The sequence below is a fragment of the Dryobates pubescens genome, chromosome 36 (genome assembly GCF_014839835.1).
Source record: "Dryobates pubescens isolate bDryPub1 chromosome 36, bDryPub1.pri, whole genome shotgun sequence".
NCBI lineage: Eukaryota > Metazoa > Chordata > Aves > Piciformes > Picidae > Dryobates > Dryobates pubescens.
In genome coordinates this window covers 41,074-65,739 of record NC_071647.1, presented here as the reverse complement: position 1 = coordinate 65,739, position 24,666 = coordinate 41,074, and the positions used below count along the sequence as shown (strand labels likewise).

The 24,666-nt window shown below is 43.1% G+C and overlaps 3 protein-coding genes across 3 annotated transcripts; 1 reads left to right on the top strand and 2 right to left on the bottom strand.

The window, feature by feature from the left end:
• Positions 1 to 1,562: 1,562 nt before the first annotated feature.
• Positions 1,563 to 4,404, bottom strand: SOST (sclerostin). The gene is made up of 2 exons (XM_009900851.2): positions 3,961 to 4,404; positions 1,563 to 2,390 (listed from the first exon to the last, which is right to left on the bottom strand). The coding sequence occupies exons 1-2, from the start codon at positions 4,175 to 4,177 to the stop codon at positions 1,969 to 1,971; spliced, it is 639 nt and encodes a 212-aa protein (XP_009899153.2). The 5' UTR covers positions 4,178 to 4,404; the 3' UTR covers positions 1,563 to 1,968.
• A 4,741-nt stretch (positions 4,405 to 9,145) lies between these two features.
• DUSP3 (dual specificity phosphatase 3) lies at positions 9,146 to 16,800 on the bottom strand. Its single transcript, XM_009900858.2, has 3 exons — positions 16,592 to 16,800; positions 12,624 to 12,850; positions 9,146 to 10,044 (listed from the first exon to the last, which is right to left on the bottom strand). The coding sequence occupies exons 1-3, from the start codon at positions 16,711 to 16,713 to the stop codon at positions 9,839 to 9,841; spliced, it is 555 nt and encodes a 184-aa protein (XP_009899160.2). The 5' UTR covers positions 16,714 to 16,800; the 3' UTR covers positions 9,146 to 9,838.
• Positions 16,801 to 16,898: 98 nt separating this feature from the next.
• On the top strand, positions 16,899 to 22,525 carry LOC104300562 (ras-related protein Rab-18-B). The gene is made up of 7 exons (XM_054176955.1): positions 16,899 to 17,039; positions 17,123 to 17,178; positions 17,348 to 17,409; positions 19,141 to 19,213; positions 20,151 to 20,269; positions 21,067 to 21,133; positions 21,951 to 22,525. Exons 1-7 carry the CDS (start codon positions 16,975 to 16,977, stop codon positions 22,124 to 22,126), a joined length of 618 nt encoding a protein of 205 aa, XP_054032930.1. The 5' UTR covers positions 16,899 to 16,974; the 3' UTR covers positions 22,127 to 22,525.
• Positions 22,526 to 24,666: the final 2,141 nt, after the last annotated feature.

The following is a 24,666-nucleotide window of genomic DNA, read 5'->3' as shown; positions in this document are numbered from 1 at the left end:
TCTCCTCCCACCCCAGGTGTGGCCACTTTGTTGTCCCCACCCACTCCCCTTTTTAATCCCGCCCAGGAAAAGCAGAAGCCCCAAGCTGAGCCCATCTGGGCTGAGGGATCCTCCTCTCATCGCTGGTGAGTCCCCGTGGTGCACACTGGGTGATGGTGGTGGTGACAAAGGCCGGGGGGCCTGGTGGCCCCCCGGTTAGGTAGGAGTAGTGTTGATGGCTCCTCCAGTATCATCCACGGGTGCTGTCTAGGCCTCCTTACTGGGGCTGAGCTCCTCCGTGTGGTGTCTTGGCTGGTGAGAGTCTTGTCCCTGGCTCTGGGATGGGTGCACAAATGGTGGTGGTGGAGCAGGAGCTGCTTAGTCAGATGATATTATGCTAATTACACTCTTTTTACCTGGAGGACCCTTGAATCTGCTCTCATCATCCAATAAGTCTCTGCTTTTGTGCCTCATTACTGAGAAAATCAATGAGTCTTCCTCTAATTAATCATTGTTTCTACTTTATTCACAATATAGTTAAAAGTAACAGACTAGTATTTTTAAGCAGTATTGCTTTCAATTCTCTATGTGGAAAAACATTGCATAAATAATTTCTGAGAAAATAAATAAATAGGTAATTTGCTCTCCAAAACACCTTTTTTTTTAGGTTCTGGTCCCACATAAAATAGCTGCAAAATCTATCCACAATGCAAATTTCTGTAGTTTACATGATTTCCACATAAAACAGAAAATAAGAACATTAAGGAACTGTTTTCATTTCAAACTGTGCTCATCTGCTATGAGGCTTAGCACTTCTACAGGACATATACAGCATGTGGTGATTCTCTTTCTAATAATATTCTTTAATGTAACTACACAAATATTAGTCTGAATGTTGAGAAGATGACTAAAGGAAAGTTGCTGTCAAACTAATGACTTACCAAAGTTGTACATACCAAAGACTTTTCTAGAGGAATTAATGACTTTTAAATTAGCAGAGGCTCACTTTTAATGCAGGGCCAGCACTTTGCTCCCAGAGGTTGGCTTGTACAGTCTTTAGTGCCATGAAGTGTGTGGCCAGATAATTCAAACTCTACAGAATAGAAAATGTAAATTGAGACATCTAAACTGATACTGAAGTCAATTATGTTCTAGGAGATAAAGAATAATCAGTATCTTTTATGTTAAATTTTCAGGACAAACATCAGTGAGGTTATCTGGTTTGAGAGAAGCATCCATTTCCTAAATCTCCTCCTCTTAGTAGAATTTAAGTGTTCCTAAAGAAAGTCATTGTCCTTAAAACAAACATAGTTTCAGCTGGGAAAATCTGCTTTGACTCTGATATTACAGTCTTTTAATTCAAAATACGAAAAAGATTTGTCACATTTCTGTTTTGAGGGCGCGATTGTCACATTTTGATTCTTGCGTTCTAGGGGAAACAACTGGGGCCTGAGGACATCTGACAGGCGGTTAAGTTCCCAACAGTTTGCATCCTTAACTGTGAAATCCCTGCTCTCACTGACTTCCTACAACTCCTTTAGAGAGCGGTAGCTCTCCTGGTGCTTCCCTAATCACGTGCTTGTCGTGTGTCATGGCACTTGTAAAAGTGGGAAAGAGATCTCAGTTTTTCTCCTCACCTGAAGTGAGTAGAATGGCTTGTAACAAAGCATGACTGCCACCATAACAGCTTTGCTTTCCTCTGCCTTCCTAATTGTACAAAGCACATGATCTCAAGTGAATATCCAAGTGCTATCTCTCCTCTCATACTGAATTTAGGTGTTGCAACCTCCACCTCAGTCTATCTCGTTCTCTTATCAGACCATAACTGCTATAATCTGGCAGATTTTTGACTATGTGAGACTTTGACCCAGTTTAGCAGAAGGAATTGGAACCTGCTGCAGTCAGAACATCATGCTGTGGCCTTTGAGTGCCATTTGATGTTTAGTAAAATAGCCAGAGCTGCGAGGCTGTAGCTCTCAGAGCTGCCTTCTAGTATGAATTTTCTAACTCATGCTGGTTAGATTTGCTGCTTCTGGCTCTGGAGAGACGGGGCTTCTTGTTCTTCTGAGGCCTGACAGTTTCCTTTCCAAAGTCCTTCAGCTCAGACTGGTTGTGGTAGCGAGTGTAGCGCTTGCATTTACAGGATGTGACAGCTCGGAATTTGTAAGTCCGAGTCTCTTCCTCGGGACAAGTCATCTGGATGCGTTGCGTGCGAGTGTGAGCCGGAATGCAGCGAAAATCCAGCGCGTTCTGCCGCCACCACTTCCCTCTTCCGATCGAATTGGGGAGGAGGTGTGAGGGGACACACTGACCAGAGCAAACCAGTTCCTTGACAGGCTTGATGCTGCGGCAAGGCCCTTCTGTGATGTAGCGGGTGGTTCGCATCTCTCTGCAGCTGAAGTCAGAAGCATCTGCAAACAAGAAACAGTTTAATTACTGACTGTTTTCTTCCCTATCCTTCAAAAAGCACTTCTGTTTTGTTTTTTGTCTTTTTGTAGCTGCTACCTAGCTCTGAGCTAGATACAAGCCAGCTGTCTTGAATGGCAGCTTTTGGGAAAAGCATCTGCAAAGGCTCACTCGTGCAGCTTCTGAATTTGGCTGCTCTAGTTATGAGGCCCTTATAAATAACAATGTACAAACTGATGAATAAAATCCTTCTCCTGCTACTACGTTGATTTCCATATAAGGGTTTTGCAGATGGGCAGCAGGGCTTCTGAAGTGTAACCCTGGAAGTAGTGGTTACTTCAGGGGAAATTTTGATGGGATTTTCCTGTCTTCATTTACTTGTGGGCAAACCCCTTCCCCCATTTTTCATGCCTGGTGCAATGTCATCTGTCCTGGGAAGGTCTAGCCACTTTGGAGGTTCATTTTGATTCCTTGTGTTAAACATATTAAAACAAGCATGCAAGAGCATTGCAGATCTTGAGTAACTGTCCAAACTTCTGCACTCTCTTAGGTCCTATGCACTTCAAAACACATGCATGCATCAGTGGGCCTAATTCCCCTCAGTTGATATCAGAGTAGTAAGAGGCTAAAAGAATGAGGTGTTCAGGTACCACATCAAAACCAACCTGCCTTGACCTGGTGATTGGTGAGGCTGTCTGTGAGAAGCAAAGCACTTCCCTTTTTAGGGATTTAAGACCCTTATAAACTTACACTCTCAGAACCTTCATATTTTTCTTTCAAAATATTGTTAATGCTATGGTTTTAATCAACTTAACTGATAGCTGCAGCAGAAAAACACAATTCCCTTGCAGTTGTTCCCAGAAAAAGGTAAAAGAAGGCTAGCTCAGATCTGCAATGCACAATAGAAACTGATTCTAACATTACACACCTCCGCAGAAATAGAATCCCTTCCAAGTCATCTGGACATGTATTCCCCTTGGCATTGCTTCAGCTGTTCATAAGAGCTCTTTTGGCTGCTGGAATCTGACTGAAAAGCTGTTTGCTGGCAAAGCACAGTGCAGCACACCTTTCTCACCTAGCTGAATGCACCCTCCATGTGTAACTGTTACAGTGGGACTCTTTCTAAATATTTAGAATTTATATTATCTGCACTGTCAACCCAGTGCTTCATGCTAACATCAGAGAGAAAGATGATTTCTGATACTTCCTCACAGCGCTTGTAAGCACAAGACAGAGAAACTGAAATCGTATCTTCTATAGATTTAATGCCTTGGACTTTGGTCAGCAGAGAGCAGCTGCACAGAATTGGATGCATGTTGTAGCACCTAAGGATTACTAAATAGAGCACATCTTTCATCAGTAGACTCTGGTATATCCCTTCTCACATTTACATTGATACTTCTTCAACAGTAGATGTAAATCCTTATCTCTTATAGCACTAAGTCCACACCTAAAAGTTTTAATAAGCAAACATACACCCTATGTTTTTGGGGTTTTTTTGGAGATATATATATATTTATTAAATAAATGGTCTGTTAGGGTCCAAGATAGTAATAATCATGCTGTTTTTCTTACCATTAGGGTCTGGAGCTTGTTGTATGTGTCTTCCTCCATGCTTTGCCTGGTTCATTGTATTGTTGCTGAAGGTCTGCTCCATCGGTGGTTCTGTATTTTCAGTGATCTCAGGAATGATTTCTGTAGCATCATTTTTAAACATCTGCCACCCTTCCACAGATTGAAATGCAATCTGTATTAAGACACAGAGAGAGCACACAGCCCAAGAGACCTGCATGGTGGCAGCTCACAGTTTAGCTTTTCAGCACCCTGACAGTCTCAGATCCCAGGCAAAGGCACATTATTCCCCTTTTTAAAATCCTTTTTAGAACCAAGCCAGCCAATGGCTATACAAGGTGGGAAGGGCCAAACAACTCATTCATCTTGGCTTTTGTCAGAGTGAGTGGGGGTGGGTTGGTGACGATATTCTACAATTTCTGAGTAGAAACTTCTCATCTGTGCTTCATTTTTGTGCCTGGTAACAATGGTGACTGACAAGACTAGCATTAATTGCAACCTGACAAGTCTTTCTGCTTCTACCTCTATATCTGAATCTTTTGCTATTGTCTTTTACAAGGGTTTCTCAGACTTTTTATTTTTATCGATGTTCTTCCTCTACCCCCTCCTTTCTCCCCCTTCCCCTCAGGTATAAAATAACCAATCTATAAGCTGTAGCTCAGTAGTTTTTTCAGACTCTGCAGGCAAATGATGGGGGGGGGGGGGAGGGGGGGAAGATGGAGTGGTAGAGCTTTTTTTGCCTTCGCAAAACAAGGAGCTTACATTTTGTTTCACAAGTACACTTGAAGAAACAAGAAAGAGCTGTGCTTTTCAAAATGAGCAGTTGTTTCGCTTAACTTCCACTCCAAAATAGGCTATTTGGAAGGTGTTAGGGTAAACAGCCAGGACGTTGTATGTCATGCTTTTTGATGTGCCCTTTCTCATGCTTGTATCACTTAATAAAAATCCACCCAAAAAATATTTGCATGTGCTTTAAATTCTCCTGCTGATATTCTGCACAAGTGTTGAATATAGGACACGTTCTCATTTTCAGCAGAACGTGACCAGACTGATTTCCATTCTTCCATTAATGACCTTGTGTCTAGGACATTTATGCCCAAAATGTATTCATAGGTCATGTTTTAAAAAGCTCACCTAGGATATTCTTCTTCTGTGTAAGAATAAGATGGCAGTGGTGACAGCTGCTTCATTTTTTTGTCTCAAGACCATGTACACTTTGAAGTTATTTGTGGATGATGCCAGGCTAAATACATTAAGTGGAAAGCATCTCAGCTTTTAGTTGGGTCATATATTAAACATCATAGCTGATGAAAGCAAAACTTAAAGCAAGAGAGGGACACCCACATGTGTAACTGCAATGTTTTTCATATCCCTCCTCGTGAAAATATTTAATTCAGAAGAGTCTGAACTGCTTCATTGCCTTACTTTTCCTTGCTACTGCAAGACTCATTACCTAAAGCTTGCATTCTATTCTGACAGTTCCCCTGACCTGGCACAGAAGACACAAAGTGCATGGTGCTTTCTGTGCAACTTCCTCAGTCCACACCTAGGCTGAGAGTGTTCTGTTAGGTATCCAGACCCTAAGACACATGTGCAGTTCAAGCTTATCTGTGGACAGCAACTCGTAATTTATATGCTGCCCAGAAATTCAGTTTCTGACATGTTCAAGAAGAATTTGTTTGCTTCTCAAACGGTTCTATTCCTAAGATAGTGCTAAGCCACCCGTGCCCAAGCACCTTTCATCTGTCTCCTAAGAATTTTGCCGATTCACATACCACCTTGAGAATTTATCAGTCTGAATGCTATGATGTGATCTCCACGTAGTCAAGAATAAATGGCATCTTAGTCCTCTCCCACCATAGAGCAGCAAATGCTCTGATAAAACAGTCTAGTGGCTGCCATTTTCAGTAATCAGAATATATGAGATTCACACAATAGCATTGTTCAGGAATGGAATGACAACTATCTGGTGAAGAATTATAAGCCTGCAGCTCCATCTGGTGAACCAGCTGGCCAGCAACCTCGGCATACTGGAATTAAAACTTAAGAAAAGCCCTCAACAATCGATTTCCAGGATTTATTTGCAAAACAAATTGAATTCTCCCAAACAGATCCTTACAAGATACCTCTCGAATCTGTTCAGTTTTACTTACTGGCAAACCCCAGAAACTAATTTTAGCAGAAACCTTTGTGCTGTACGAAGTGAAAGTCTGTTAGATAATCCCTCTGTGCTAAAAATGTTTTTAGTATCTGGACAGAACTAAATTTTAAAAGAAGGGGAAAAAAAATAATCCTGCTTCCATTAGTTCTAGAACCAGAAATTTCCTTAGTTCTGGATGACAGAAGACAGTTCAATGAAAAATATTTAAATGATGAAAACAGACACTGCCAATTGCTCAGCAGGAAGAAGCTGTATTTGGTACAAGTTTTTCAACGTAGAGAGCATGTAGTGTTCTTCTACACTGTGCTTTTCAGCTTCAAAGCCTTTTATGAAGATTAATTCTTTCTCACATCATCAAGAGAGGAAAGTCAGGCATACTCAAATAGGAGAAAAATGTGTCCAGTCCTAACCCAGGCTGAACACCCAAAAATGCTGTTAGTCCTTCCAACTCTGAAATAACTTCATAGAATACCTGCTTTTCAGCAGTAACACTCCACAGCATTCTTTCTCAAAGTATTTGATGTCAGTACCCATGGGTCAGAGTTAGCATGCTAGATGGAACACTTGTCAACCTTGCAGTTCTAGTTGCAAGGATGAAAATCACTCAGAAGTTATTTTTGCTTTGAAACTTTATTTTCAGTTACAGATGTCTCTCCTCTGCTTATACAGTGGTTGGGAAAGATTTAGTTCAGCATGAGCAGAAAGAAGGTGAATTTAGTTTTACAAACATTTTATCTGTCTGGACTTATTCCCATGCTACATAATGCTAGCAGCTTCTAGCCTCCACTTCCCCTCCCTTTCCAGCCTCACTAACTCTTTAAGTAACAAAACCCCAAGCTATTGCTCCTTTCTTCCTTCTTTGTACAGGATTCGGCATGGTAGATTTCCTTGGTCTCTGTTTCACAGATACCCCATCCCTCCTCCAGAGTGCTACCTACGCAGAAAGTACTCCCTCACTATTCATGACCAACATATCAACGTGAAATCCAGATCACACTATTTTAGACATAATTAAGAGGCTTCAACTCAAAAAATGCAGTGTTGCTATTTGCAATAAAGAATGGCTTAAAAAAAGATCTTCCCCAATTAGCATGCCTGTAAGCAACACCTCACAGCAAAGGGCAAGCATGCAGTAAATTCAGAACAAAAAGTATTTCTTCCAATACTTTCTCAATTTTATATTACATGGAAAGAAGCTCTCATTCCTGTTTCTATAAAGCCTTTCCTTCCACAATAAAAAAAAAAAAAAAAAAAAAGTATACAGCATGTAATTAACAATGAGAAGCACAGCAGCTCTTCTTGGCCAGCTAACATAGGCAGAGGAATTTGTAATGTTACTGTACTTAAGCAGCAAGGGAAGCCTAAAACATGAAGGATATGATCCAGTACTGGAGCTGTGTTCTCACATTCTAACTATTTTTAGCCTACTCTAAAAGCAGAGCTAAAAATGGTTTCCACACTGAGTCACCTATCAGTAACTCCTAACAGGATAGACCATCTTAAGAGCTCAATTTAAAAAATCAATTTAGAGCATTGCCCTGTTTATTCCTCTTCACTTTTCTGTTATAAAGTATTTGTTGAATCACTTTTTTACACTAAGATAAACAGGCCCGAGTACCACTGAAGCAAGCAGTGTCCTAGGAGTTAAAAGACTATCTTGAATGCAGGACCAAATTCCTGCATCTCTTGACTTCTTTCTATTTCTGGGTACTGACAAATGCAAAACTGTCACCGTAGGGTAAGCAGACTCAATTTTAATAAACCATCCTGGGTTTAATCTGACAACTGCTACCCTTCTCACAATCTATGGAAGAGTAACAGAAAAAGCTAATGGCCACTGGTTTCTTAGCTCTTTAATGAACTGGAATAGTTGACTTCTAAGAAACAGGTCAAAGTGCATGCCAATGAATCTCCATTTTTTGTTGATTTGTTTTCTTGCAGTGCGGGTTGGTATCATAAATAAATGGTATTCCTATTCCCCAAGCTACACTGCTTGAAAGTAGTAACTAAGAATGTTGAAGAAATCATTCATTTAATATTAACAGGAGAAAGCAAACAGGTATGAAACCAGCCAGTGAAACTGACTACTGCTCTGGATTACTGAACCATCCTGATTGAAAGCAAACACTAGATACTGCCTGTAGAGAGGTGAAAGGAAGCCGCTCCCCAGTTGTTCCTTTAAAGTATACAAACCAGAAAAGGCTACTTTATTTGGCTGTTCCCATCCTGTGCAAGGAAACAGAAGTAAGCCTTGTCTTCACCTGCAATAGTCACCCCTGGAATTTAATTTGAAGAAAGTTATCTAGCTATGCAGAATTTCCTCGTGCCACTCTCACCCCACTGAAACACAAAATGTACACCCTTTATGATTTCTGATTAGTGCAGAGAATGCAAAAAACTAGTTCTAGGCTTACACATTTTCCTAATCCAACAGTGTTTCTGTTTAAAGTAATGTTAAGATTTTCAATCTAGAACTACATTAAAGAAGAGCTGAAAAGGGAACACATACATCTCAGGCTCTGATAACCAACAATTTCAAGTTTGCAGTAGAAGATCCTTTGTGTTAATACATTGTTATAACTCGCAAGTACACATTTAAACACTCAGGCATACTGCAAACAAAGCTCCTTCTCCCAACGTTTGCAATGAGTAATTTAATCTGCACGTCAAACAGAATCAATACATTGTTTATTTTAATAGAAAGGAAATGTTTCCTGCTCTGTGTGGTATGTAGCAATGTTCATTTCTCTTTAATGACACCATGCAAGCAATCCAAGAAGAGCATACTTCTGCAAAATGCATTGTAAGCACACCTGTGCTGCCCTTCTGAAGTAATCTATGTGCACTCATTCCACTCTGTTCACCAACAGTGGTAGTAAAGAAGGGCGAGAGACACCGCAAGTCAAAACAAGCCTCAGAAGTCACCATATTCTGATACTTAGGACTTTATCACACATCCAGTACAAGCACTCCTAAAACCAGACATTATTTCTTCCTCAATGTTATTTTTTTGCCTCGGCATTTGCTCGACATTTTTTTGGGGTTTGATTTCCAAACAAAGGTAAAAGAGCATTTAATGTCAGAGTGTTTCATACCAATTTCAACAGCAAGGGGTACAACTATTCTTGGAAATAGTGTGCATTGAGACTGGGATCTGAAAGGCTTTGCCACACACTGTATTGCATAAATCTGCACTAAACACAACACTGCAGTGTTACATGTGAATGCATCTGTGCATTTCTACTTAGGTTTCTCTACTCCTTGAAGCTCAACCACTTGGACTTTAGGCACCTGTGTGCACGAAAAAGAAGCTGTAGAAAATACAGTACTTCAGTTATGAGTGATGTGAAGCGGGTCTCAGAAAATGATGCTTTGGCAGGATGCAAGACAAGGCTTTAATGAATCACACTCATGCCAATGCAAACCACATATGCTAGGGAGTCTGCAGGGGGCTCTGAAACATGTGAAGACAGCTGTTATCCCTGGAGTTATGCCCCCTAAAAACACCTCTTTTTTGCAGCAGCTCTAAATAGTGACACAATTTTGTGCCACCTTGAAAGAAAGATACAGAGTTTGAGGAAGATACTTTCACTAGACAAAAGAAGGAACTCTGTCTCAATTACATAAGTGATTTAGCTTGGTTGGGGTTTGGGAATCTAAACCTCCTAAGATGTCCTCTGATGGTATGAGCAACTTGAAAAAATACAGTGGTGCTCTGTTCTAGGGCTTCAGTTTGCCCTCCTTCACTAATTGCTCATTGAGCTGGCAAAGCTGCCTTAGAAAGCCATCATTGGGGCCAATCTCTCGCTTCTGCCGGACAGCGCTCAGCGCAGACTTGACATCCATCTTCTGGCGAAGCATGAGGTAGGCGATGACCAAGGTAGGAGAGCGGCTGTAGCCCTCACGGCAATGCACAAACACTTGTCCTGCAGGGAAGACAGGTCATAATTTGGGTTATACCGGGACATATTTGAAAAGCAACACCTAACAGCTGGGATATGAAGGGTACTTCTGAAGGCTATGCAAGACATCTAGGACTTAGCAGAAAGCTGTGAGTAGCTATGCAGTTTGTCACCAAGGGTAGTGCAGAAGAAAAAAAAGGTCGTATGTAAAAAATTCACACTAAACCAGGTTTGCTACTCTATTACAAAGACTCAAATTGTCTATTTACTGCATATCTCCAGTCTTTCACGATTTAGAGTAAACCTTGCCCCTAAAGATAACCAGCACCAAAGAGCACAAACAAATGATGAAAAGTTTAAAATACACAGAAGACAGAAATATGCCCGATGTCACACACTGCATCTCTTCAAAGATACCCAATCTTTTTGCTGCACTGCTGGCAGTTCCTATGCTAACTCCATGTTGGATCGTACCTGCCTACTTCTCTGGCTATTTATGAAGCCATACTACCACCTGACTATGCAATGAGAACCAGAAATGCCAGCACAAATAAAATGCTTCCAGCTAACTGATCAGGGAGTTCATTCTATGCTCTTCCTGGGTCGTACTGAGTTTGTGCGGCAAACTACAGCGATGGCTTCTGTGAGATGCCAGAAGCTTCCCTCGTGTCTGTTGTAGCCAGTGCCAGATAGCTTCAAGATGGACCTGCCACTGGCCAAACCTGAACCCAACAGCAGCAGTGGTAGCCTCTATGCTAACATAAGAAGGGGATAAACAAACATCTGCACAACAGCCTTTGGGAGAGAGGAATGAGAGTATGTGAGCGAAACAACTCTGCAGACACCAAAGACTGGGAGAAGGTACTCCAGATGTTGGAGCAGAGATTCCCTGGCAGCCTGTGGTGAACACCATTGTGAAGCAAGCTGTTCCCCTACAGCCACTGGAGGCTAATGGTGGAGCAGATATCCACCTGCAGCTTGTGGAGGACCCCGCACTGGAGGAAGTGGATGTGTCCAAAGAAGGCTGTTAAACTGTGGGAAGCCCGTGCTGCAGCAGGTTCCTGGGAAGGAACTGTGGAAATATAAAGAGGACCACATGCTGGAGCAGGTTTGCTAGCAGGACTTGTGACCTCGTCGGGGACCCATGCTGGAGCAATTTGCTCTTGAAAGACTACAGCCCATGGAAAGGACCCATGCTAGAGCAATTCATAATGAACTACACCCATGCTGGAGAAGTTCGTGGAGGAGTATCTCCTGTAGGTGGGATGTCACACTGGAGCGGAGGTAAAGAATGAGGAGGAGGGAGCAGCAGAGACCAAGTGTGATGAACTGACTGCAATCTCCATTCCCTCTCCCCTTGCGCTACTCAGGGGTAGGAAGCAGAGCACATCAGAAGTGAAGCTGAACCTGGGAGGAAGGGAGGGGTGGACAGAAGTGGGCAGAAGGTGTTTTCAGGGTTGGATATATTTCTCATTATCCTGCTCTAATTTGATTGGTAATAAATTATTGGTAATAAATTTCCCCAAGTTGAGTCTCTCTTGCCTACAACGATAACCAGTGAGCGATCTCATCTTTATCTTGACCCACCAGCCTTTTACTGTTTTTGTCTCCCCATGTCCAGCTGAAGAGGGGGAGTGATAGAGCAGTTTGGTGGGCACCGAGCAAGCAGCCAGGGTTAACCCACCACATGGGTAAAACCAACAACAGTAAAGCAGGCCACTGCTCCCTGTGAGAAATCTAACTCAATTTTATTGCTTCCTAGTTGCTTCCTCTTTGACCTGCTTTACCGGACACAAAAATTTTCCTCTTCCCAAATGCAGAGGGAGAAATGGCCTCAGGCTACTCTCCCAGGTCAATTTTTTTCTAAGACAAGAGAGCAGATGAGAGCAGATGAACCATACACACACATTTTCATCATGACCACAACTTGCTTTGAGCCATAGCAACAGAAAGCCTATAGCCACATTGCCCTCAGCTGCAGAGGCTTCTCAGTTCAAGACAAATATCTTAAAAGAGCTAAAACAATTAGTTGTCAACCTCTGGAGAGCCCGTAGCCATAAATTAGCAATATTTAGAGAGTCTTAATCATACATACGGAAGAAAATTGACTTGCCCTCTGCAAATGGTCAGAGGCAAAAGGGTCTCTATCCTTCCTTTGTGAAAAGCAATCTTTAAGGGCTGTCTTCCAGACCTTTGACATACTGGACCTGCCTTCCAGAATTTCATGCGACTAAACACTAAAATGGAATTGAAGGAAAACACTGCTGCATCTCTCTTCACTGTCTTTGCTCTGTACTTCAGTGTCAAGCAGAATGATCAAATTTCCACAGCAAGTTAATCTTAAAACTGGCTCCAGCATCACCCAGCTCCTCTTTGTTTACCACAGTAAGAAGACAGTGCCAGGCATAGTAGACAACTGCTAAGGCTGGAAGAAGCAGCAAACAGAACTGTTACTGTGAATCGAGAATGGCTATGCCGCTGATGAGGGACAGCCATGGCACAGCTGGCACTGTTACACTCTTCTTTCCTACTGCAAGCAAGTTGTTAAGAAACATATGCAGTGCACAGAAAATATGCTAGGAGGATATTTCAGTTTGCCTTACCATCCTTCTGCGAAAGAGCTTTCTCAATAAAATCAGCTGCCTCCTCAAAGTAGCGACTGAGGTTAAATTCTGGTGTATCGTTAGCTTTAATGCCATGGTATCTGATGCCTGTGCCTTCGTAGAACTCTGCATTAGTGTTCACATGCATGAATGACTTGCCCTCTGCTGCATTCAGAACATGGGTTATCCCCAGACGCTGCAGCCTCATAATGTTCTTGGCTATGAACCTGCATGGTAAAAAAGAGTCAAGAAAACAGTTAGAACTTGGTGACTCATCTAGGTATCTATGATGTCCACAGAAAGTACTGTAAACCAAACCCTTAGATTTTTCATTTAATAGATGCTAATATACTGTACCCACAAGTGAATAAACTATAGATCAAAAATTCACAGAAATATTTAGAGCCATGGCCGCTACGTGGGCATGACAGCACGCTACTGTCTTGGCTGACAACCGAACAGAGCATGCATGAAACTTCATCTGCTAGAGCCTGTTATGGCATAAAATTGTAACTCTTCCTGAATAGAAAATACTGGAGATAACAACAAGCCCAGTCACTTCTAAGATTAGCTGTTATCTACATAACATGATTTAAAACCCAGTTACAAAAAGCCTCTACCTCAGCCACCAGTGTTGCAAGGCTAGGTAAGCAGCACTCGCGATTTGAGTGGACGGCCAGAGAGGTATTTCAGGGGGCAAATTTAACCACTGTGAAACAGCACTGGCTCGTTCTCATGCCACAGGAAGATGGGAAGTAACTGTGAGTAAATGTTCCTGCATCTTCAAAGGTCTCACGTGAAAACTCCTCTGTCTCTGTGTTATTTGACATCTGTGAAGTCATAGAAGGATCTGGCAAGGCTATCTAAAGGCCAGCAATGCAGTGATATAATTCAGCCTTTGCTATTCACTGCTTCCATCACAAGAATTAGAACTTTTACTGTTTTAGTTGAAATCAGTATCCGAATGGAAAAGAATCCAGATGAGCGGTGTTTAGGATGCTTAAGTAAGCGTTTAAGAAGGCATTTAGTACTTTTAGGGCAGCTCCATCCTTTCCAATTCCTCAGTTTTATCAAATAACTGCAGCTCACAATTCCCACATAGTTCAAGACTGCATGAACATCTAGAGCATTCCTTTTCTCCTAATGACTATTCACCCCGTAAACTGTCATGTAAGCGATGAATCCTTACGAAGCTTCCACATTTTCTGATGTCTGTGCCAAGTCACTATGTCAATGAGCCAAATATTTTTAAAGACTTCATTACCCAAACAAATGTTGACAGATTTTCCATTTGGCAGGACATCATCTGTGCCAGGGGACAAGTGGCAGTGCCTGGGGAACTCTGCTTGCAACACAGAAGTAAATCCTACAGTGCAAGGCCAAAACAAAAAAAAGGTCAATTCAGCTGTGAGTTCCTGTGCTTAGTGGGGTGAGGGTATGGTTCATGTAATAGTATATAGGTAAGTGTGTATCTGATAGTGGTCAGGATCAACAGCAACTTGTGTTCTGGAACTGTGTTTGAATCTGGCAACACAGACTGCCCCCCTTGGAAGCACACTCATTCCAGTGAAGGATTTTTGCAGATTTTATAGATGGATGTCTTATATAGCTAGAGGTGAAAGAGAGCAGTTGTATGCCATTTTTGATCCCTCTACAAATAGCCCTTGGATCTCTCCCATCCGTAACATTTCATTGCAGCTGTATCACATTTAGCATTGAAATGCTAGCTCCTGCTCCACTTCCTTCCTAGACTTCCCTGTAGCCCAGTGCAAAGCGCTTAACAATGTTGTGCCACTGAGTTATGAAGTGAGAGCCAGTCAGATGCACTGCACCAAGACAGCTTCAAATATGAGATATATTCCACCATCTGCATAGACGCTAGAACAAGACAGGCTAGTGAACTGCAAATACAGGTCCCAAGCAAAGCTTCGGCTAATTTCCTGCACATGGTAGTAAAAGCTTTACTGAGGCCTTGCATACTGTTGGACCCACTTATGCATAAAGCCAGACAGGCTGAGTGCAAAAGAGGTTCACTTACACAGTTTGTAGGAGAAGGAGTCAAGTCAGGAAAAGGTATCTCCTTTCAGCCTTATCTTTACACGAGGGAAGTACAAAAGAGGGACCTGCAGCTGGAAGTGGCACGGGACAAGATCCGCAAAAGTTCATATTCTTTCAGAATGGTAACTAATCTTGCAAATGCTACTTACAGTGCAGTATCACCACAACCCCACTCGACAACAAAGATGGAAAAAAAAGAAATCCACCAAAGAATTAGTATTATCTCCAGTTTGAGAGTATCAGAGATATTATTGCCTACTAAGTCTTGACAAATTGTTTTCTGTTCCCACTCTGAAAGTGCTTTTTCAGCACACAAAGTTATTTCTTACCTCTGTAGCTGTCCTTCGCAAATGTTCTCTTGACAACACTGACAGTAGAACTGCACTTTGTCTGTTAGTACAGCTAAGGTAAACTGTTCTTATGCTACAAACTGCACTGGTGCTCCAAATATTACCAGTTGTCAATTATCATATAAAAGGCGCTTCTCAGTGGCAAAGCTCTCCACAGGACAGGTATTTTCCATCCTGCAATGCCCACGTGCACTCTCTGTTCCTAGACAACCCTGCATGTGAAGTCCATATTGTATAATTAAAATCAATTACTGAACAATGAAAACTGTTCTGTGCTAGTTATCTTCACATAACTATTGACTGCACAAATCACTTCCCAGGCTATCATGTAATTTCTTCCAGGTAACTGATAAAAATATGAAGGAAGAAGTGGCTGTCAGATGTCAGACTGGCCACTGAGACAACTTCGGTGTTATCTCTAGATGTGAATGCCTTGCATCAACCGGCAGTGACACTCATCATTTGGCTTGGGTTAGGGGAAAGGTAATGAAAACCTGTGGGCTTGACTTACATTGCTTTAGGATTAACGATCTTCAGCTAAGAACAGCACACTCCATATGTATCACAATGTCCCAGATTTCACAGATAAAAAGTGCACAAAGATCGATAAAAAAGGGGATAGGTATCAGAAGGGTATGGTAGGATTGGAATGGGTAATGTAGATCATAATCTTGGTGCGAAGAATAAATGTCATGCATCTGAGAACACAAGTCATATTGGTGAACCCTGAACTCTCTTCCCCATTTAAGGGCTTTTATCCTAGCCATATGCCTATCACCCTGCCTCCCATCATGTGCATAAATACTTAGGATGGATAATTTGGATGAGGTCTTTTAGTGCAAGCAGGAGTGGCGACTTCTATTTAAGCCTTGCTATCCTTAGGTCATTTTGCACGTGGTTAAACTGAGATTTAATACCTGTATTGCTACTTCTTCATGTTCCAGCTTATTCCACTCATCTGACACACAGTTATTACAGCAGTGCTGTGAACAGGCTCCTGCAGATGATACTGTACATACACTTCATGGCATCTTGTCTCTCCTCCCTATTCTGTGTGGATGACCATAACTTGTCAGCAAGAAATACCAGGAGAAAGTAAAACCCCAGGTCTGCCACAACTGAGAGCAGGCGAGTTTCATTCCTAAGCAACTTAGTTTCAACCTTGTTTCTACTCTATTTTAGCTTAGGTTTGGGACTTCAACAAGGTGCGGAATATTTTAGATGTCGTTTATGAGCTGCGGCTCGTCATCTGCCGTGTTAGGTACCAGCAGAGGCCGCAGGCTGCCTGTCTGCCAGGCCTGGGCGCCACAGGCCTCCCGGCTGACAGCTCGAGGCCTTCTGGCATCACAGCCCGGACCGGGCTCCGCACAGGGCCTCCCGGGGCCCACACGGATCCAGCCTGACTTCCTCCGGCTCAAACTCCCGCTCGAGTGGACTACCCAGTGAGCGCCCTGCGTTCACGGCCTACTCGAACCTTTGCGATCAGGCGCCCGCAGGCTGCCGAGAAGGGACCCTCCTCCCCCTCGGCCGCACCTCTCGGCCCCGCTCCGGCGCACTCACGCGTTCCCCACGTGGATGCGCGGCACCACTTCGTTGCTGTGCGCGCTCGGCAGGCTGTAGCAGCCGCTCCCGTTAGCCAGGAGGTCGTTCAGCTCCTCCACCGAGATCTCGTACTCGGACATGGCCGGGCTCTCGCCAATCGCCGCCGGCCAGCCAGAAGCCCCTTGGCACAGCAGCTCGGTCCTGCCCCGCTCCCGCCCCGCCCCGTCCGGCACCGGCCGCCGCCTGCTGGGCGGAGCAGCGTCAGCTGGCTCTGGCGGCGGCAGCCGGCGGCCTTGGGGCGGCCGCGGCGGCGAAAGGCGTTTGCGTTTTTTTTCGGGCTGCTCTAGTCCGACCGCCTCTGCCGCGCTCCTCGGCCGCGGGTGGTTTCTGCGGCGCAGGGGATGGACGCTGCAGGCCTCACCCTGAAGCTGCTTTTAGTCGGGGACAGCGCCGTGGGGAAGTCCAGGTGCGGGCTGCGCGGGCCGGGCCGGGCCGGGCCGGCGGGGCGCGCTCGACACTCAGCTGAGGTCTCGGTTTCTTTCCCCACAGCCTCCTGCTGAGGTTCACTGACGGTGCCTTTGAGCCGTGTCTGAAACCCACCATCGGTGAGCCCGGAATCCGTCCGTCCCCGAGCCGGGAACATTTTCGCTTGTTTTTGTCTGGGTCCCGTCGGCGAGAGGCAGCGGCGGGGAACGGGACCGGGCCGTCGCTTGGTGGGAGGGGGGCCGGCTGCCAATTCCTTCTGACAAGCCCCCTCTTTTTCTGACGTCTTAGGTGTTGATTTTAAAGTGAAGAAAATGGTGGTAGGAGGTCACGCAGTGCAGCTCGCAATATGGGTAGGTTTTATTTCGGACAAATAGGGGTAACGTTGTTGTCGACTAGATGTGAAGCCTTGCAGGAAAGGCATTTCATTCCCATATAACCCCAAAGCACTCCCAGGACAGCGCTCCAGTAACCTGCAGAACAGTGAAGTTCTGCGTGAGGAGTTGCACGATTTCTTGTAGGGGTTATGCGTATAGGCTACCAGAAACAGTCCATGTGTTTTATTCTGGCTAAAATCATGGGGAGAAAAAAATATCCTTGAGCCACAACTACTGAAAAGTTGCTTTAGATTTACTGGCAGACTTGAGCGTTTGTCCTGAACTTCTTGATGTTCTATTTCCACCACTTGCACACTGGGAAATCACATTGCAACTATCTGATCAGGATTATTTACAATATTAAATCACCACCTGTATCATTATAAATAGAATGAAAGAGCCCTAGAAGGCAGAGAATTTTCGTTTGTAGTAACAGGTATTGAGAAAGAACATGCCATTACTATTTAAGTAATTGGGAATATTGGAAGGAGAGCACATGTGTACCTTGGGTTGGTATTAACAAAAGTAATAGAAATGCTGAAACTTGAATTGTTTTCTTGTTTTTGTTTACACTTTGTGTACAGAATGTAGAGCAAGAGGCTATAGGCAGCACTGCTCTAGCCAGTGAGGAGTATTTATTGGCTGTATTGTGAGCATGCTGGGCTCTAGCAGAAGCTTTGCTCACAGTAACCAAGACCCGTTTGTCTTAATAATTGTATGGGGTGTGTCTCCTTGCTGTGAAATCAAAAGCAAGGCCAGAACTTAGACAAGCTGTATATCTGGAAAAGGCACCATTGCAGCACTCTATAAAGCACCGTCAGGAGAAACTGCTGATTGTGGTGGAAGACACAGTGCAGTCGTACCATGCTAAAGACAAACTTTAATGCACGTAAGGTGCATCAAGGTCAAAAAGAGACTTCTCCTGTAGTGTCAGTGTGTGCATAGATGCCTAGGAGTACACTTGCCTCGGTAATGATAACCTGAATTAAGGAAACACTGTCAATTTTAGCTTCTTTCAACAAAGAAGAAATAAATCACAAATGTAGCTGTTACTCTCTCTATTGTAGCCTGTACATAAATGTAAGTATATTTTATTGGTGGAATTAATTTACTTCTTTAGTGTTTGTTCTGAGGGGTTTTGAATTTCATGTTGCTCTCAGGAGAAGATTCTTGAGAATGTGTGACGTACTGCTGAAATGTTAAATGCCTTATCTGCTTAGAGTCCTAGCAAACTTAAAGTCGTTCTTTGTAACTGGATTCTCCTTTGCTGTTGTGGAGGAGCAAATGAACATTTTGGGAACCACTGTGTCTCATTTCCTGCAGAGTCTCTCACTGGAAAACCAGTTATTTTCTCCCTCTGATTATTAAGCCTAGCTGGCTGGATTGCAGCCCTTTATGTGTTTCCCTTGAGTCTGGTTGACTTTCTTGTAGTCTCACTTACGTTACAAATATCTGCACGTACCTCTTGAACCTTCAATCGAGACTTCTGCATGCTTTTCTGCCCCTTCTTACGCGTTTGCTGCTGCTGCTCATGTTTTCTGACTGCTGCTCTCATTCTGCTGTTGGTTTCACGTATCTTTACTGGTCCTGTGTAGTTTAGAATACCTTGTTTTGTTCTAAAGATATTTGATTTGGTGTGTGTGGGGGGGTTGTTTTTGTTGTGGTTTTGTTTGTTTGTTTTGTTTTGTTTTGTTTTCTCCTCTGTAGGACACAGCAGGACAGGAGCGCTTTAGAACGCTGACTCCCAGTTATTACCGAGGAGCACAGGGGGTTGTTTTAGGTAGGAGGTATATGGTAGAAAAACATTACAAAAAGTGTGGTTTTCATTACTCCTGAATGCACATGTCATTACAAAAGGAGGTTGTCTGAGAAAATCCCAGGAGCAAGTATAGTTTTTACAACATTACTCATCATTAGCTCAAATGCTGAGTATACAGAACCAGTGGCAGGAAATAATGCTTCTTCCAATTATTTTAAATGAAAAATGCAAGTTGTCACACTGCAAGCTGTTGAGTGGCTGAATTATTAGCTTTGTAGTTATTTGTAGTTATTTATTTGGTGAGCTTTTGGTAATAAGGCAGATTAGAGTCTCTGTGGGGTTTTTAAAAAAATCTTTTTTCTCCCCAGAAACTATTGCTGTAACTACTGCAAGACATGAAGTTTGTATCCCAAGCAGTGGGTGGCTATTCACTTTCTGTCTGACAGTGCCAATTAGAAGAAGGGATTCTTGCTCTTAGGGTTGTGAAGGCTGAACGCCTTGCTGTGCAGAATGTTCTTTCTGCGATGTGACGTTTTTAACCTTCGCAGTTACAAGGTTGCCAGTCACCCCGTGGCATTTTGCTCGGAACAGGTGTTTTTAGCAGCAGTGCGTGTACGTAGTTACACATTAAGTGAGGTGACAGGTATTTTTTGTGATCCAATTCCAAACTAGTAATGGGTATGAGACGGGTAAGTACGATTTTTCTCTCACAGATCTATGGCAGAGATGCTTGTGTTGCATTATCCTTAGTGACTCTAGGTGAGCACAGCCAATGTGTCTCAGCTCTGGGAAGAGGATATGGTTGATTCATCTTTCTGAAATTCCCTAATACTGCGCTTTACTTTTGGGGGGCGGGGGTGTGCATGTGTGTCAGCTAGTGAGGACCCAAGTTCTGCCATAATGAAGTAACCATTGTTCAAGACTCTACAGGTGTTAAGCACCTTTTCCTCTGTTACAGTGTATGATGTTACAAGAAAAGATACGTTCGCTGGACTAGAGAGCTGGCTAAATGAGCTGGAAATGTATACCACCAAAAGCAACACTGTGAAGATGTTAGTTGGCAATAAAACTGACAAGGTCAGTGTGAAAAATGCATTCTGTTGTACTCTTTGACAGGTAGGTTGGTCATGATGGAGTACAAATGTGAAGTAAGCGCTGAAATGAACACAACTGCAGTGTGGGGAGGCGTTATGTTCCGTAACTGAGCAACCTAGGCTGGGCCGCTGCCACTGTGTCATTTTAGCAGCAGATCTTGTTAAAGATTTTTATGGAAGTTTTCTGGAGAGATGCAACTGATTGGACATTCTCTTAGGATAGTGTGAGGTTCTGCCTAAAAACTGCTGTATACAATTGAAGCTCAGTGCAGTGCAACAGCACAGCTTTCTTTTGGGCCAGACTGTGGCCAGTCTGTGTGGGTGCTAGATGCAGTCATGGATGTATGTTTCTGGGACGTTTTGACATATCTTAGATGTATGTTGCAGAGTGAGATATTTCACTCTTGCTCTGCTACAAGAAGTTTGCCATATGGGGCTATTCTCTTCTGCCCCTTTCCCATTCTGTCAATTTTCAGATCCTTTGATGACTTTTCAGCTTTTTGACTAGCAGAACTACCTTTCTGGTATGTGTCTTGGTCCTAGTTGATTCAGAAGATAGCAACACATTCGTTTCCTACTGATTTGATGTTGCTACTGTTCGGTTTGACCCCCTGACAACCTGCCTAGCAGCGAGCTATCTGCAGAGCTGGAAGATCCAGTTGCTGATGACTACAAAGTTTTATAGACATTCTTTCAGCAGAACACCAGTGCTTTTCCAGGGACTTCCTTAAAGTGGAAAGTGTAACTTATTTCAGTCATGTTCTTCATTCATCTCTGCAGCCCGATCGTGAGGTAGAGAGAACAGAAGGACTCCAGTTTGCTAGGAAACGCTCTCTGCTTTTCATAGGTATGTAACCCTTGTGCCAAAAGCTCGTACCTCATTGGCATCAGCTCCTTTTGCTGCGTTAGTTCATCAGCATAGCTGTGGGTTTTGTTTTTCGGAGGTGCTCTGCACTGACTGCAATCGGAGGTACCTTTCTCTGAGATCCAGCAATTTACTTTCTAGAATGTGTAGGCATGCATTTTATATTTTGAAACTAGCAGGATTGTTTTTGAGTCAGAGCCTGTAGGATTGGCATTTTTCTCCTGACTGATGTCAGCAAGGACCTTGGGGAATCTTTTTTTTATTTCCAAGTTGCTGCTGCAGCCACACAAGACAGTATTGTCAGACCAATCAAGTATACAATATGAAGGCATAAAGATGGTGCACAAATTGTGTGGGTACTTTGTTTAGTTGGACTTTGTTCTTCAATAGGAAGTGCCTTTTAAGTGGAGCTTCCTGAGGAGGTTTTTCAGAAGGAACCAAAAGAAATACGTAGCGAAAAACACATCATTCCCTCTGCACGCTTTGCTTCCCAGCTTAGTCGTCATTACAGTGTAAATTTACTGTCACAACCTGGGAGCCATTTCTGTTTCTCCCTTACAGAGACAAGGGGCAGTTGTGGAAATTTCTTAGGTGGAAAAATTAGGTGCTTCAGACTGGGACACATTTCTGTTTGTCATAGTTAAGTATGCCTTTAAGGGAGAATGGAGAGGAGGTGAATTCATTAAAAACAATTTTAAAAAGTATCTTCTCTCTGGCCCCAAAGAATGTATTACAAAGTGGGATAGTCCCTGCAAATAAGGTAAATTTTTTTCCCTTCCCTTTCTTCCCCCTCCACCAGAGACCAGTGCCAAGACACAGGATGGAGTGCAACATGCCTTTGAGGAACTAGTCCTAAAGATCCTGCAGACACCAGGTCTTTGGGAAAACAGCGCAGCGAAGCGGGGAGTCCAGCTGGTGACATCTTCAGCACAGCAGGATGAAAGCTCATGTGGTGCCTACTGTCCACTTTCTTAAATCTACAGGTGGCTGTTCTGAATGAACTTTTTAAAAGGGGGTGGGTTTCCAAGGAACTAGTCTGTGCCTTGCAGTGTGTTACCATTGCTTGCCCTTACTTAATCACGGTAGCTGTTCTGTTGCTACTTTCTTTCCTCATAGTTACACTTTTACATCTTGAGCCAAGAGATCGCTTTACCTATGTGGTAGTGCCTGCCGTGAAAGAGTAATTGAGGTAGGCGCAAGTTTGACTTAAGACAGGACTACCTTAAGTCATACTTAAGGGAAAGGGTATGGCCATAAGCTCTGATAAAGGTACATCCCTTAACATGCTCTTCTGGAAATGCTGACCAAAGCCAATGTCTGATTGCAGCATTCACCAAAAGGCGGTGGAGGGGATCTGTGTGTATGGGGGGGGAAGACAACACCAATTTATGCAGCTTGGGCATTTGCAACTACGTATGTACGTGTGCCTTACACATACAAAATTTCAACAGCCACAAAAAAGGTGTTCATTCTGTTTATAGATCAGAGGCAAGCAGAACAGCAAAAACAATGTTGGGAAACCAAGGTATGTCTGAGGAGGCTTGCGGACTGAAAACCTACCTAAGAGCTAAAGAATTCTGAGAGTGGTTGGAAAGAATGGAAAAAATCCAACTATTAGGAAGTTATAAAAGGGAGCACGGGAAGCATTTTCTGGAACAAAATGAAGTTAGAAGTCTGGGTTGAAGGGCTAACCCTGTGGTCTTAATGCTAGTGGCTGCTTTGCTGAACTTGTATTTTGTTGCTACTCTATTCTGATAATCTCACTAAACAGTGCCAATATTTTAGCATAAAGAAAATTCAAGACAATCTAAGCAGAAACACTCATTTCAGTTAGGGCACAACAATAAACCTCAATGTTCTGTTTCTTAGTAAGACTATCAGAAGAACCACCTTGCTTTTACATTACAGAAGTGGAACCCGATTTCAGGAAGTCTCTACCAACTTTTCACTGCAAGTTTTGGAAGCCACTGAATCCTAGGCAGGCTTTTCTGCTGTCTAGGAATTTCAGATGTTCACAGGCTCTACTGTGTGTAATTGTACCCTTTTTTCCCCCTCTGAGACATAGCTTCTTGTGGGTTGTACTTAGCAGAAACAGCTGAGCGAGGAAAGCATCTTTGTATCTGTCTGCTCCTCTTAAGTTCTCAATACTGTCTGAAAGGGCAAAATAAAGTAATATTTTAGCACATTCTTAATACATGGGTATCTGTTTGGAGAAGGCAGCCAACAGTGGGCATTTTTTAAACTTTACACAGTTTCTATCCCATTCCAGACAAATTAAGGTATTTATTACAACAAAACCAAAACACACAAACCCTAGCCTTTATTGCTTAGAAAAAGGCAACACTGACTGATCATGCACGTACTATATAGATTAAAAACATCTAAGTACCACCAAGCTAACCCAGAGAAAGGTGATGCAGGTGACTGTCCTACACAACTTTTTGCACTTCAGTTAGTGTAGACTCAGTGACACTTGTGTGTTAGAAATGTGTTTTTAATATGCAATATTGTTACTTTTGCTAAATGCCTTGCAAAAAGAGTAACAGCCTACTCTAAACACCATTAAGGTGCAAGGAGACTGGTGCCCCGAAAGGGAGAGTTAACAGGCAGAGTACATAGGAAAGATTTGATCTCAGCAGGCAGTGGCAAACAAAACGCTGTAAGCTAACTTGCACATGCACAATACGGCTTTTTTTTCCAAATAAGTATAAAGCATAGGCACTTCCAGAATCATCTCTCTGCATTTTCTCATTGACACCCATCTGAAACATCCTGTATATTCAACTCCTGAAACACACACACATTGTTCTGATAGTCAAGATTCCTTCAAGACAATGTGGCCTAGCAGATGCTCTGGAAACTTTTACCCCATTTGGTAAAAGTAGTCATAGATGCTGGCAGGATGATGATATGAACCTTTGGCTCAGCTACTTGGTACTTCAGCCTTCTTTCAGCAGGAGGGGTTATTTTCAGGCAGACTGACCAAAAAAAAAAAAAAAAAGTCTCCTGCTCACAGGGTAACATTTGTCCTGTATCAGGAGGAAGAGATTGGGAAAGTGAGCACAAGCTACAGCTGCTCAGCTTGATAGCTGTGCAAGACATCGCGGCAGCGCTGGGAAATGCGGGGACAAACGTAAGAAGAGAACCGTATCTCAGCCACTAGGAGACCTACAGCTTACACTGGCCTAGTTTTAGGGTCTAATTGTAAAGGATTTGCAACTGAAGATCCTGAGTGAAGGGATCTGTTCTGCCGGCCTGACAGCCAGTTGAACTTTTGAGGAACTGAGGTGGAGTAAGCACTCTTCCAAGGTCATCCCTCCCACCTAGCCGAAGCAGCTTATTCTGTAGGCACACTGGTTTCTAAAAAGTACCTTTTTTTGGCTGCCTCAACTCTAGCTACAAAATTTGTGGTGAAAAGATGAAAATCCCAGCTGGTTAGTGCTCTAGCACTACTTAAACACTTTGAAACGTAGGCCCTCTGTGACCCTTCACTGTGTAAAATGCACTATTTACAG